The sequence below is a fragment of the Apteryx rowi genome, unplaced genomic scaffold (genome assembly GCF_003343035.1).
Source record: "Apteryx rowi isolate R43461 unplaced genomic scaffold, aptRow1 scaffold_1183, whole genome shotgun sequence".
In the NCBI taxonomy this organism is placed as follows: domain Eukaryota; kingdom Metazoa; phylum Chordata; class Aves; order Apterygiformes; family Apterygidae; genus Apteryx; species Apteryx rowi.
In genome coordinates, this window is record NW_020447401.1 from 107155 (window position 1) to 121635 (window position 14481).

General features: G+C 64.0%; 1 protein-coding gene across 1 annotated transcript in view; it reads left to right on the forward strand.

The window, feature by feature from the left end:
- Positions 1–11213, forward strand: part of UNC13A (unc-13 homolog A) — a gene marked incomplete at its 3' end in the record, with an annotated part of 28645 nt that extends 17432 nt beyond the window's left edge. Inside the window, exons 14-35 of the mRNA XM_026084151.1 lie at positions 130–135; positions 462–533; positions 660–879; positions 1137–1364; positions 1916–2057; positions 2709–2878; positions 3381–3496; positions 3594–3757; positions 3876–4026; positions 6341–6409; positions 6565–6654; positions 6914–7048; positions 7528–7661; positions 8082–8167; positions 8443–8569; positions 8697–8793; positions 8979–9122; positions 9630–9713; positions 10112–10189; positions 10460–10548; positions 10733–10885; positions 11090–11213. Coding sequence (XP_025939936.1) covers positions 130–135; positions 462–533; positions 660–879; positions 1137–1364; positions 1916–2057; positions 2709–2878; positions 3381–3496; positions 3594–3757; positions 3876–4026; positions 6341–6409; positions 6565–6654; positions 6914–7048; positions 7528–7661; positions 8082–8167; positions 8443–8569; positions 8697–8793; positions 8979–9122; positions 9630–9713; positions 10112–10189; positions 10460–10548; positions 10733–10885; positions 11090–11213 — 2679 coding nt within the window. The remainder of the gene's footprint in view (positions 1–129; positions 136–461; positions 534–659; positions 880–1136; positions 1365–1915; positions 2058–2708; positions 2879–3380; positions 3497–3593; positions 3758–3875; positions 4027–6340; positions 6410–6564; positions 6655–6913; positions 7049–7527; positions 7662–8081; positions 8168–8442; positions 8570–8696; positions 8794–8978; positions 9123–9629; positions 9714–10111; positions 10190–10459; positions 10549–10732; positions 10886–11089) is intronic.
- Between the last annotated feature and the right edge of the window lie 3268 nt (positions 11214–14481).

Sequence of the window (14481 nt, forward strand, 5' to 3'; positions counted from 1 at the left end):
GGGGGCACTGGGTGGGTTCGGTGCCGCCTCGTTTCCCGCTCGCTGCAAGGGGGGGAGGCGAGGGCTTGCACCGGTGCGAAATATTAACGCCTTTTTCCCCCCCCCCTCGCTGGCCCCGGCTGCCCGCAGGCAATGGTAAGTGCCACCCGCGGCGCCCGGCGCCCTGCGCGTCCCCCCGCGGTCCCAGGCACGCGGCGAGAGGCCGTTGGGTGGAACTGGGAATGCCGCAGGCCGGACCGGTTGCAAAGCGGCGCTTTGCAGCCCTTGGCATCTCTCAGAGCTGCGCCGTCCCCGCGATGCGCCGGCCGGCTGCACCCCAGGGACCTCCGGGAGAGCCGGGTGTTGCCGTCCTCCCGCGCTGGGGGTTTTGCTCCCGGCCGCTGGGAGCCCGAAGGGGACGGGAGGAGACCCCCACCTCCTGCTCTGCGTGACTTGGGATTCGTGTTTCTTCTTCCTGACAGTCCTTGGTGCAGTCTAGGAAAGCAGGAATCACGTCCGCGCTGGCATCGAGCACCTTGAACAACGAGGAACTAGTAAGTGCTGCCTCCGACGGCTGCGACTCGGGCGCTCGCGGCGGGAGAGCTGAGCTGGGCCGGGCGGGTGCCTGAGGTCCGCCGGTACGTGAGCTTGCCCTCCTCTCCCTTCCTCCCCCCGCGCAGAAAAACCATGTTTACAAGAAGACCCTGCAAGCCTTAGTGTACCCCATCTCCTGCACGACGCCCCACAACTTCGAGGTGTGGACGGCCACGACGCCCACCTACTGCTACGAGTGCGAGGGGCTGCTGTGGGGCATCGCCCGGCAGGGCATGCGCTGCGCCGAGTGCGGCGTGAAGTGTCACGAGAAGTGTCAGGACCTGCTCAACGCCGACTGCCTGCAGAGTAAGGAGCCGGCGCCCCGCGGCCTCCTCCCCGCCCGCCGCGTTGCTGCTCCGGAGAGAGCCGGCAGTGATTTCGGAGAGCGATTCCTGCTCTGGGCATGGGGGTGGTGGTGAGCAGGGCACAGCTGCCCTGACCGGGGCCCAAACCCCTCCAGGTTTGATTTTGTTCATCCCTGGTGCTGAGCCTGGGCATGCTCAGCTCTCTCCCGGATGCTGTCTGTCCTCATCGTGTCGCCCATCGCTGTTGTCCTCTCCCAGGGGCGGCGGAGAAGAGCTCCAAGCACGGAGCRGAGGACCGGACCCAAAACATCATCATGGTGCTCAAAGACCGCATGAAGATCCGGGAGCGCAACAAGCCCGAGATCTTCGAGCTGATCCAGGAGGTGTTTGGCGTCACCAAGACCACCCACACGCAGCAGATGAAGGCGGTGAAGCAGAGCGTCCTGGACGGCACCTCCAAGTGGTCAGCCAAGATCAGCATCACGGGTAGGCACCGGCGTCACCTCCCCGGTCTGCAAACCCGGCGCGTGCCCAACGCCGCGGGGGACCCCCACGTCCCTGCCTCTCCCTGCTCCCTCCCGCGCCGATGGAGTGCGTGGCATCCCACCGGCACGTCCCTGTGGGCACAACTCCAGCATTCCCCCCCCAAAAACTGTACCCTCTATGAGCCGGCAGATTTGGGGCGACAGCGGAGACATCTGCCCCTGGCTAGCAGCAAACCCCAGGTGAAGGGAGGGCTCTGCGTGCTCCGACCTGAATTTCCCTCCACCCCACTCACCCGAGGCTGCGAATCCGGCTTTCCCCCTCGCCCAAGGACGCTGCTTGCCCCGAGCCTCCTCCCGCGCTGCAGAGCGGCTTCAGCCCCGGGGCTCGGGGGGTGGCGGGGGGCCCCCGGGTGCTCGCCGGCCGGCTCCGGCGCGTGTGTTGCCCGCGTGTCGTGGCCGCGCCATTGACTGCTCTCTCTGTCTGTTCTCTCTGTTGTGTGTCGTGTGGCCGCGTGGTGCCACGCGTGGACGGCTGTGCGCGGCGTGCTGTAGTCGTTTGTGCCCAGGGCCTGCAAGCCAAGGATAAGACAGGTTCCAGTGACCCGTATGTTACTGTTCAGGTTGGAAAGACGAAAAAAAGGACTAAAACTATCTACGGCAATCTCAATCCGGTCTGGGAGGAGAATTTCCATTTGTAAGTCGGCCCCGTGCACCTCCGTCCCCCCCTCCCCTTTCCCTGGCCGCTGGCCGTCACGCCGGGCTGCTCGGTGTCTGAGCCGGCTTTCAGCCTGCTCTCTGCCCGCTGAGCACCCGCTGCCGCGCGGGGTGGAATCGGGGCCCGATCCTGCCCTGGGGATGCTCTAGGGGTGAAGGGGGCCACTGGGGTAACTGGGAGCCCAGCGCCCAGTTCCTGGGGCTCACTGGGACAGGAGCGGGGTCCTGCTGGCATTGCCGCCTGTCCCCCCCCCCTCGCACTGTCCCCTGTCCTCGGCTCAAACAGCAGCGCCGGCGGCTCCGTGCCTGCAGCGTGGGAACAGCCGGGCTTGGGCCAGCTCCTCCCGCGAGCAGGGGGCAAAGCAGCTGGGTAGCGKGGGGATATCTTGGTTTTAGGGAGAGGAAACCCTGCAAATTCTCGGGATTGCTCCGTGGTGGGTTTGGCGCCTGGCTGCCAGGGCCGGACCAGGCTCCGGTGCTCCCTTTCCCAGCTGCAGCCCGGCGCTGGCGCTCCAGGCGCTCGCCGTGGGGAGGGAGGGACCGTCGCTAGCTCTGATTTTGGGAAACAGAGGCTTGGAAAGGTTTCACCACTCATGCTGGGAGCTTTCCCTTCTCTTCCCCCTCCCCGCAGCGAGTGCCATAACTCCTCCGATCGCATCAAGGTCCGCGTCTGGGAYGAGGACGACGACATCAAGTCCCGCGTCAAGCAGCGCTTTAAGAGGGAGTCCGACGACTTTCTGGGCCAGACCATCATCGAGGTCCGGACCCTGAGCGGCGAGATGGACGTCTGGTACAACCTCGGTAAGCGGCCGCGCCGCCGCTGCCCGCTCGGACCCCCTCGGGGCAGCCAGGTCCCTGCAGCCACGTGGCGCCGGGGCCGGTTTCATCGCAGTAGTGTGGAGGCTGCTGCGAAAACCATTATTTAATACCCTRAACCCGCTGCCATCAAGCGTTTCCCCTGGGTTGGTCTCAAAGCACTTTGCCCTGGAGATCTGGAGCACTGAGCAGCTATAGAGGGAGCCACCACAGAGGGGGAAACTGAGGCACGGAGCGGGCCACCTCTCACCCGGCGAGCCTGGGCGAGCTGGGGGTTTAGTGCCGTTTTGGTCCAAATCCCCCGTTATTACAATGCATTGGCAGCATCGTATCGAGGCCCGGTGGTGCTAGGTGCTGTACGGCCCCAGCAGACGTCTGCCCCACGTCCGGGGCAGGGAGCGAGGTGGAGGTGCCCCCGGGCGCCCCGTGCAAAGGGCTGGGGCGGGGGGGCCCTCACGTCTCGGCCCTCTCCCTCTGCCCTTCGCAGACAAGCGGACAGACAAGTCGGCCGTGTCGGGAGCCATCCGGCTGCACATCAGCGTGGAGATCAAAGGCGAGGAGAAGGTGGCCCCGTACCAYGTGCAGTACACGTGTCTGCACGAGGTGAGCAGGCCGCCGGGGCTGGCGCGGGACCGCGGGCACCCAGGCCACCCCGCATCCAGTGGCYGGTGACCTCAGGGGACTCCCTTGCACCCCCCAGAACCTCTTCCACTTCGTGACGGATTTGCAAAACAACGGCGTGGTGAAGATCCCCGACGCCAAGGGCGACGATGCCTGGAAGGTGTACTTCGACGAGACGGCGCAGGAGATCGTGGACGAGTTCGCCATGCGCTACGGCGTCGAGTCCATCTACCAGGCCATGACGTGAGTTCCTCGCCYCCGGCCTCGCTTGAGGGCTGCCGGCGGCTTCTTTTCCTGCCGGGATCTTGATTCGCCCTCGTTCTCCATCGCTCTCCTCTCTCTCCCTTTCCCCCCACCCCAGGCATTTTGCCTGTCTCTCCTCTAAATACATGTGTCCGGGGGTGCCGGCGGTGATGAGCACGCTGCTCGCCAACATCAACGCCTACTACGCGCACACCACCGCCTCCACCAACGTCTCCGCCTCCGACCGCTTTGCCGCTTCCAATTTCGGGGTAAGTCCGATGGTGCGTAAACACTCCTTCCTTCTTCTCTCTTCTCTTGGGTTGGGGGCGGGGGGCTYGTGGGGCGCCAAGGGCCGTGCAAAACCCCCGTCTTCCAAACCGCAGCCGCCGTGCCCCGAGATAAAGCCACCTCCTGTTTTTCCAGGAAKGGAATTAGCCACCGTCTTCTGGGASAAGGTCTAAATTTGCTCCCCAAATTATTACGGTGAAGCTTTGCTTGCAATTCGACCTGGCTTTGAGCGATGGGTGACAACACCGGCAGCCCCCGGGCGCTGCCGTTCCCGCGGGAGGATGAAATTCTCGCGGCATCCGACCTCCTGCCGCGAAAGCCAGGCGGCGAGGAGCCTTTCCCTGCCGCTCGCTGGGAGCTTTGCACGGCTCTGAGCACGTTGGGTGCAACCCGAGCCCGGAGCAAACTCCCCAGGGCGCACCGGCACCCGTGGGTGCGTGCCGGCCCCGCTCCGTGAGCGCCTGGGCTTTGTGCCGCACCGAACCGCCCGGTTTTCCCCGGCGGCGAGGAGACGGGGCGCCCGGCGGCACCGCGCGCCTGGGCGAGTTTGTGGCAGGGACGGGTCGGCCCTCGGGGAGCGCGGGTGAGGCGACAGGGGACGGGGCTGGGCTCTCACCCCGGCCGCTCCGCGTTTACGCGGGGCGAGCCGAGATCAGAGCCCGGCTCCGGCTAGGACGAGGCGCTGGGTAGCGAGGGCTGAGGCAGGGCCGCGCGCGGAGAGAGGCCGGCTTGATTCATCTCCCGGTTCAGCCAGCGCAGGGGACAGCTAGGGCCGAGCGAGCTGTGCGTCAGGGTCACGCGGAAAGAGAGAGAGAAAGGAAGGAAAAAAAAAGGAAACCACACGAAAAGCCTTTTCTTTAACATGTAGGGTTTTAAAAACTTGTTTCTTTCTCTTTTTTTAGAGAGCCTAAAGGTCGGGTCCTAAAGTGCCCGGCCGTTGTCGCTTTAAGCCCGAGCGCCTGGCGTGTGCAGTTTTAAAGCGCGCTGCAGCCGTTGTGTGTCGGGGACGCACGGTCTCGGCCCAAAGCCTGGCTTTGCCGTCTCCGGCCGGCGAGCGCTCGGAAGGTTTGCGGTCGCAAAAAAAAAACGCAGGCTGCGGGACTCGTCCGGCGCCGGGGAGCAGTGTCTCCGACACGCCGTTCCCCCGGCCTGCCCCGTTCCCCCCTCCTGCCCCACCGGCGGCCCCCCCTGCTCCCCCCGCGAGGACTCGGGGCTCAGGGCCACCCCTGGCCCGTCTCCGGCCACCTCGCTGCTTCAAGGGCAGGGCGATGCCGTTGCGCGGTGGAAAAGCGGCTGTGCCGGAGGCCCCCGCGGCCCCGGCTCGCACTCGTTGGGTGCCCCCCCCCCCCCCGGGGGGCTGCCCTGTCCCTGGCTCGGCCGACGCTGCTGGCTGCGGCTAAAACCGGGGCTCTCCCGGCTTTTGCAAAGATTTACACCGGCATAGTGCCTCTGAACAGCGTTTCGGAGCGAATCGGTTGCTTTTCCTTCAGCTCCGGCACAGCAGCCGAACRGCCTCACCTGGGTTAGCATCCTCTCGCCCCGCGCGAGGTCCCTGGACCGAGCCGAATTAGAGCCCCCCCATTCCAGGGGAAACCGCCCGCCCAGGGCTTTTCCCTTCCCKCATCCCTCAGAGCTGCCCTGGCGTTAGATGCAGCCCGGTAGGGCAAGGTGGCATCRCCTCGGCGAGGCCCGAAGCAGCTCGTTCCCAAAATTGGGAAGATTTTTGCAAAAGCGGCTCTTTCCGTGCCCTCTTTCTTCGGAGCTTTTGGAAAGCCTCACACCCGGGGCCCAGAGGCGCGATCCTGCGCCGCCGCTCTGCTCTCCCGCCCCGAACCCCGGCCTCGGAGGCGTTTTGGCCGGCGGGGCGCAGGTACCTGCCCGTCTCCCTCCGGCGCTGACCGCCAGCGAGAGCGAAAGGGATTCCCGGGCGCCCGCGGTGTTTGGGCTCTCGCCTCCGCACCGCCTGCCGTCGCCGAGGGGGACCCGCATCCCAGTGGGGCCGCGCTCGCCCCGGGAGCCTCCGACTGCTGCYGTCCGCTCCACGCTGCCCGCTGACGACACCCGGCCACCAGCGAGGACGGGCTCTTCTCCGCGGGCGTCCTTCTGCGCTGCTCTAGCGCCCATCCCCGGCAGGGCACGGCCCGCAGGAAGGCAGGAGAGGGGGGGGACGAGCCGTGGGGCGGCGCGGGGTCGGGGCTGGGGGGCTCAGAGAGCCAGGCGAAGCGGGGAGGGGGGAGGGATACGGTCCCGGGCGCTTTTCCCCCGTTTACCTGGCTCCGGGGTGTTTCTCCGCAGAAAGAACGGTTCGTCAAGCTCCTCGACCAGCTGCACAATTCCCTGCGGATCGACCTCTCCATGTACCGGGTAAGCGACCTGCCGTGCCTCAGTTTCCCCGCCACGAAGAGGCAACTGCTTGCTCCTGCTGGAAGAGCCAGGCATTTTGCCGGGGTTTTGGTGGCACCTGGGCTGGGTGGCCCTTGCGCTCCACATGTGACGGCTTTTTCCTCTCCCCTTCGCAGAATAATTTCCCTGCCAGCAGCCCCGAGCGGCTGCAGGATCTCAAATCCACGGTGGATTTGCTAACCAGCATCACCTTCTTCCGGATGAAGGTATTGCCTTCTCTCCCCGTCCCTCCGGAGGGGCAGCCTCACCCTCAATACCCTGGGCAATAGCCCCAGCGATGCCCTTGGCTTTCCTGCTCCTGCCGGATTTGCATCCTTGGACCCCTCGTGGCCCCAGGCCCGTCCGGGGTTGGGGGGAGTGTTGGTCCCACAGCGGTTCCCAGGGTTGCCGGGATCTTGTCCGGAGTCGTGGTCTGTCTTCGGTGATGGCCGATGCAGTTGGCTCCACATCTCGCTCCCCGCACAGGTCCAGGAGCTGCAAAGCCCACCCCGAGCCAGCCAGGTGGTGAAGGACTGCGTGAAGGCCTGCCTCAACTCCACCTACGAGTACATCTTCAACAACTGTCACGAGCTGTACAGTCGCGAGTACCAGACGGACCCGGTGAGCAGGGCAAGCAGAGCTGGGACCTGCTGGCCTCACACATGTGGCCACCCCCGAACACTCGGGGCCAACCCTGGGCCACCAGCTGTGGTGGGGGAAAATCAGGGGGACCTGCCTGCTCTCCCTGCCTTCCTCCCTCCCGTCCCTTTCCCTTCTCCATCACTCCACTGGGTTTTTCCTTCCCTTCTCCCCCTGTCCCCTGTGCTGCTCTGGTCCTTCTCCAGGGTGCTCAGCCCCACGCAGAGCAGGCCCCAAGTCTTGGGCAGGGTTCCAGCCCCCCTGCCGTGGGATCGGGACCGGTCCCATGTCCTTAATGGATGTGGGGACTGTGTGGAGCCCTTGGATGTTCCCAGGTCCCCAGCACCCCAGGAGCAACTGGTGGTGGCTGCCCACCAGCCTCCCCATTAGCCCCACCRTGAAATCAAGCCTCACAGGGCGTGGGGGTGACCGGAGCCTCCCCTGTGTCCCCATCACTCCAGACCAAGAAAGGCGAGGTGCCCCCCGAGGAGCAGGGCCCCAGCATCAAGAACCTGGATTTCTGGTCCAAACTCATCACCCTGATAGTTTCCATTATCGAAGAGGACAAGAACTCCTACACACCCTGCCTGAACCAGTGAGTAGATGTGGGGAGAGGGCACCACGCTCGGTTCTTGGGGGTCACGGTCAAATTAGCGCTTTGGAAATGGGTCATAACATCCATTTTACAGATGGGAAAACTGAGGCATGGGGCAGGGGAGGAGTTAGGGGGTGACTTACCTCCAAGCTGCACAGCAAGTTAGCTGGGGAAAGACCCCAGGAGTCCCATTTCTGGACACAACCACCTRAGCTCACCATGGGCAGCAGGCGAAGGACTGCTGTCAAGGTTGCCCTGAGCCTGGCTCCATGCACCAGTCCCACCAGCCTGGGGATGGTTTGGAGACAGCCCTGGCCACGCCAGGGCTGACACAGGTCCCTGCTGCGGTCTGGCCCTGGCCACAGGGGCTTGTTCTTGTGCTCCGGTCACCTGGTGAGCACGCTGTCCCCTCCACCCCAGGTTCCCGCAGGAGCTGAACGTGGGGAAGATCAGTGCCGAGGTGATGTGGAACCTCTTTGCTCAGGACATGAAGTACGCGATGGAGGGTGAGTGCCCCTCAGTTCCCACTTAAATATTCACTGGGCAGGAGCAAGGCTGCTGGGGCAYGGGGGAGGCTGGTTCATCACCTCCTTTAACATCATGTTGAGTTTAAATCCCTCCCTAGAAACACCTACAGCCCAGTCTGGCTTTGCCCCATCACCTTGGCGTCCCCAGAGCCGCCTGCATGGCCCTGATGAGATTCCCGCTTAGATCCCCGGTTCGAGGGATGGGGGGGTCGAGGTGACATAGCCCCCATCGCACTCTCGTCTTCCCCGCGCAGAGCACGACAAGCATCGCCTGTGCAAGAGCGCCGACTACATGAACCTGCACTTCAAGGTGAAGTGGCTCTACAACGAGTACGTGACCGAGCTCCCCTCCTTCAAGACCCGCGTGCCTGAGTACCCCGCGTAAGTGCAGACCTCAGGGACATCCGGGGAGGGATGCTGCTCGCGGTCATGCCGCAACGGATGTCCCCCACCTCGCCGGGCTGGCCCCAWCCTGGCCACCTTCATCGGGGTTGTGCCTCTCTTCCAGCTGGTTCGAGCCCTTCGTGATCCAGTGGCTGGATGAGAATGAAGAGGTGTCGCGGGATTTCCTGCACGGAGCGCTGGAGCGGGACAAGAAAGAYGGGGTATGATGGCAGCTAGGCTTGTCTCTAACTCAAGCCTGGCACCAGGCTTTCCCCTTCTACCCAGCAGGCAGACGGGTGCAGGAGTGTCTCTGGGCCAGCGCAGCCTGGGGTGGGTGACAGAGGATTGTCCCCTTGGCCGAGGGACCCCCCGTGCCTCCGGCTCACCCTCCCTCTCTCCCCTGCAGTTCCAGCAGACGTCCGAGCACGCTCTCTTCTCCTGCTCCGTGGTGGACGTCTTCTCCCAGCTCAACCAGAGCTTCGAGATCATCAAGAAGCTGGAGTGCCCCGACCCCCAGATCGTCGGGCACTACATGCGGAGGTTTGCCAAGGTGGGGACCTGCCGCGCTGGCCCTGGCCCTAGGCTCTGCCTGCCACCTCCGGGCACCGGCGCGTGGGACACAACCTGCCTCCAGCAGCAATGCTCGAGTGAACCTGCCCCCCCCTTTGCTAGCCTGGGAGATATTAGCTAACTAATGAGTTAACTGTTTAATTAATCTAAATTAATTAAATGCCACCAGCTCRCTGCAGCATGGGAGGGGAGCGGCGCGTGGGCTTGCTGGCTGGTGGCGGATGCCTTTGCGGCTGTGCCAACGCCGGAGCTGCCCGCTGAGACCAGACACGCTCAGTCTGGCTGGGAAGGGCTGTGCCCACGCGGGTCTCGGCACATCCTCGGGGATGCAGGGCCCAGGGGTCCCACGGCGGATCCAAGCATTAGGTTGCTTCGCTGCCATGAGACTCACTGTCTCCTTTCCTCCCTCCTTCCTCCTGTTTCTCTCCCTCCTTCCTCCTCCTCTTTGCTGCTCCCTGGGCCTGTCCCATCCCTCGTGCGGCTGCAGACCATCAGCAACGTGCTGCTCCAATATGCCGAGATCATCTCCAAGGATTTCGCCTCCTACTGCTCCAAGGAGAAGGAGAAAGTGGTGATGTACCCTCTCGTCTTTCTGGCCACCAGGCACTGCCTGGCAGGGCCATTCCCGCGCGGTGACCCTGGCTGTGATTTCAGACCCAGAGCTGGTCCCTGCTGCCACCGGTCCTGCCCTCGGTCTCTATGTCCGATGGCTCAAAGGAGGCCTGGCAACCCCCAAAATGCTGCCATGCGGGATCAGTGTTGTGGCTGGCCTGGGCATCCCCGCTCTGTGCGCGTCCCCTTCTCTGAAATGGAGATGCCAAAACGAGCAGGCGGGGTGGGAGAGAGCCTGGTTTTGTGGCATGGCCACCTTGCTCGGTGTCTCTGGGGTGTGGGACGGCGGTGTGGATGCTTGTTCCTGCGACATCGCAGTGGCCGGTGCTGACCCTCCTCTCCATCCTGCCCCTCCAGCCCTGCATCCTGATGAACAACATCCAGCAGCTCCGCGTCCAACTGGAGAAGATGTTTGAAGCCATGGGGGGGAAGGAGGTCTGTATTGGGAGTCCCTGGGGGGGAGCCCTGTCCTGTCTCCCTGGGGACAGTCCCTTCCCCAGTTCTGCAGCGCTGGAGCAGACCCCATTTTCCTCCCATTTCATGCCTGCATGGATCACCCTGTCCCACCCCATGGCACCCTGATCTCCCACTAGGTTGGACCAGGGATGGGCTTTGTCCTACCCAGTGGTGCTTGTGGGGTGCAGAGACGCCCCAGGCTTGGGTGAGGGACCCTGATGTCTCCTCCAACCTGTCCCCTTTCTCCAGCTGGACACAGAAGCCAGTGATATTCTCAAGGAGCTGCAGGTGAAACTCAACAACGTCCTGGATGAGCTGAGCCGAATCTTCGCCACCAGGTACCTCCAGGCAAGGGGACGAGGGCTGTTGGGCAGGGAGAGCTCTTGGGGGTCTAAGAGCTGCAGCTGGGGCCAGGCCAGGGGCTCTGCTCAGCTGAGCCAAGGCCAGGCAGGTCCCAGGTGGCCCTGCAGCATGGCTGTGTGCCTGTGGGATGCTGAGCCCTCCGGGCGTTGTGGCCCCCAGCTTCCAGCCGCACATCGAGGAGTGCGTGAAGCAGATGGGCGACATCCTGGGCCAGGTGAAAGGCACCGGCAACGTCCCCGCCAGCACCTGCAGCAGCGTCGCGCAGGATGCTGACAACGTCCTGCAGCCCATCATGGACCTCCTGGACAGCAAGTGAGTGTGGGGGACGACAGTGTCTGTATGAGAACTCCTGTGATAGCTGGGCTGCCCCAAGCCACCCTGGGAACGATGGGGACCCAGGCAGGGCTGACGTGTCCCAGTATCCCACAGGGACGGTTGGGGCCCTTGGTGCGGCCAAGCAAAGGGTGGCATCAGGTGTGCCGCGCTCAGACCTTCAGCCCCATCCCCTCTCTGCAGCCTGACCCTCTTTGCCAAGATCTGCGAGAAGACAGTGCTGAAGCGGGTGCTGAAGGAGCTCTGGAAGCTGGTGATGAACACGATGGAGAAGACCATTGTCCTGCCCCCGCTCACCGACCAGACGGTGAGTGCTGGGGGACAGGGACCAGGATGGGGGACCCTGGAGCTGAGCTGCAGGTGGCTGATCTCAGGCTGTGCCCCGTGTGTGGGTGGCCTATGAGGGACATCACTGGTTGGAGCCCTTGTTCACTGCTGAGGACATGGGGGCTTCGCTTGCCTCCCCAGCTCATGGCCGGGGAAGAGATGGAGGAGGGAAAGGTCCGTGCTCAAGCTGGGTGCCCAGTGTGATCCAGCTGATCTCACCAAAGGACTGTCACCCTCCTGCCACCCCCATCGTGGCACCAGGAGGGGGAAATTGATCCTTTCCTCTCCGTCCTTCCCCTCCAAGCTACTGGCGCAGCATCCCATGCCATGCCTCTTCAGCACCGGGCTGTGGGCATGGGCCCTGCGCCAGGAGGTAAATCCGGTGACTCTTGGCGTGCCTTGAACTGTGGCACATCAGCCTCACCACGGGGCTGGGATTGCTCCAAGGAACAGGGACTGGCTTCTCCAGGCTCAGGGATGATGCGGGGATGGGGACAGTTTCCCTGAGTTGGGGCTGAACCCTTGCTCATGGCTTGAATGGGTCCAGAAAGACCTGGGGGCAGAGTAAAGCCCAGGGAATCATCATTCCTTGGAGAGAGGCTTTCTAAAGGCTTCGAGGCTCCGTCTCGCATTGCTGTGGGTCTCTGTGCTCCTGGATGTAGCAATGCACCCCAAGGCTTCATGGGGCGGCCACCACCGCCCATCCCAATGGCTTTTGGTGGGGGGCTTCTGTTCTCTGGGGTCTAGCAGGGAAGGGGAAGGTCCCCCTCCACTGAGACCACTGACACCAAAGGCTCTGAGCTGGCCATACAGCTGTTCCTCTCCCTGTCACTCTCGGTGGCTTTTGTCGCTGTCATGGAGCTGGGATCCAGGACTCCTGGATGGGCTCTAACAAGGAATCCCCGGAGCTGCCAGCTTCTGTGTCACCTCTCCCGGTCCCCCAGGGCCATGAGGCTTCTCACACTGTGTGTGTAAGGGATGACATGACACAGGCTGTTTCTCTCCAGCCCTCGGCAGCGAGGTGGCCCAGCTTTGCCACCACCAGCTTGCACCTTGCCCCAGCCCAGAACAAGCTCGGGCCAGCCCCGTGGGGAGCGAGGGCACGGGGCTCCCCCGTAATGTCATCGCTCCCGGCTGGGACTGTGTGATCTCAGCTGATACGGTCAAAGCTCCAGTGCTAGCGAGGACCTCAGCCCTGCTGGGTCCCCATCCCAACCCTGGTCCCTGTCCCTTCCCTGCCACGTGTGGCCGTGCCGTGCCCTGGAGGCAGCAAGCCCTGTGCTGTGGGGAGAGGAGGCTCACATGGATGTGTGGATGGTTTAAAATGCTGCTGGGCAATTTTTCCCAATTTTTTGGAGTTTCTTGCTGGAGGCTGGTCTTGCTGCAGGGTAGTGCCCAACTGGGGGGGGGGTCTGTCTTCAGGCTCTGACCTGCAGATGGGCCGAGCCAGCTGGAGACCGGGTGCTGGAGCAGCACGTTGAGCAGGTTGAGCAGGCTTCTGCTCTGCATCCGCAACCTCCCTCGAGCGGGGCGGGTATCAGCAGGGCTCATCCCAGCGTGTTGCCCCGCGCTGGGCTACGAGCCACCCCGACACAGCCATCCAGCTGGGAAGGACCAGGAGGGGTGGGATGGGACCACTTCGGTGCCATGGAAATCAGAGATGCCGGCAGCAGGACATGGGCTTGGAGCGCTTCGGTGCCCGGTGTCAGCTCTGAGCGTGGGATGCCTTCATGGCTCTGCTGGTCCCGGGCCGGCGGGGAGGGCGACTGGGGCTGGGGCTGGCCTGGGGGCAGCCGGGGGTTGGCGGAGGGACGCGACACTCATGTGATGGTTGTTCTCTCCAATTGCTCTGCTCGCCTCTCAATGGCAGATGATTGTAAGTACGGCAGCTCCCTGTCTGTCTGTCTGTCTGTCTGCTGTGTGTCGGTCCTGACCTCGCCGGTTCTTGTCTTGTGTGACTACCCGTGCCCTCCCCTCGCCCTCCTCCGCCTCCCGACTCACTTCACCTCTGTGGCCCCCTCGTCCTCTTGCTGCCCGCTTGGCACCGGCTCCGGCTCCTGGCAGGGAGCCTGCCCGCGGCCCTGTGCTGGGCAGGGGGGTGGAAGGGTCCTGGAGGCGCTCGGGCGGCTGGATTCGCTGGGGTGCGGGGTCAGCGATGGGCTGGGAGGGATGGAGACGTGGGGGCAGCAGTGGGGATGTGACTGGGGCAGTGCCACCTGTTCAGGGCTGGCCAAATCCAGGCTGATCCCGTTGTCTTGCTCCGTGACGCGGGGGAAGAGAGCTCATTAGAAACACAGGAAGGGGAGCAACATATGCCAGGCAGATGGGGCTGCTATTCCTGGCCCAGCGTGCCTCAGTTTCCCTATGGAGCAGTGGCCGGATTATGGCCATGCCGGGAGGAAGGGGGAGGGGGTGCTGAGGGCAGAGGTTTTCCCAGCCTTTGGTGAAGAACATCTCGCTGGGACACGGAGGTCCCTGCCTGAGGTTGTTCGGTGATCGAGGGCTGCAGCTTGCCAGCAGGAGCTGTGAGGCTTTTCCCTGGTTGGGAGACGCGACTGGGAGCCCGGACTCCTGGGTCCCCTTCTCAGCGCTGCTGCTGGTTCCTTGCACGGCTTTGACCGAGGGGTTTCCTTCCGTTGTCTTCTGCTCGGTCTGTGGCAGTGTGCTCGTGCCCTGCGGGGCGTGGGAAGGGCTGCTTCCGACCCCTAATCCCACCCTCCCCTGATCTGAGCACCCCGAGACCGCTGGCACCTTCCCAGAGAGGAGCAGCGGCGCTGGGCACCCAGGCACTTGCTTCCCTGGTCCCTGCAGGGGACAAACGTACGTCCCTCTTTGCCCCAACACCTTTAATTTCAAATAACGGCATTTGGAAAGACCCCGGCGACACCCCCCAGACCTCGTGGGCACCCGACGTGGGTGCTGCGTCCAGCCCAGGTCCCCTTCATCTGTGCCGGGCCATCTCCTGCCCCTGCGTCAGGCAGAGCCGGGACTGCTGTTCCCACGGCCACTGGAGCAGTGGGGACGGTGGCAGCTCTGCCCGGCCCCGGGGGGGGGTCCCAGTGCTGCGGGGTGAGGGATCCTCCCGCCCCCCCAGCACTGTGTGCCTCAGTTTCCCTCTGGGGCAGAACACCCCCAGGGACCCCCCCCCCCGCACCCATAGCCCTAAAGGTGCTGTTTGTTCAACCGTGCCTCAGACACCCCAAGAGGCTGGTTAGAAACCCCAATGTGGCACTTCTTGCCCCATTTTA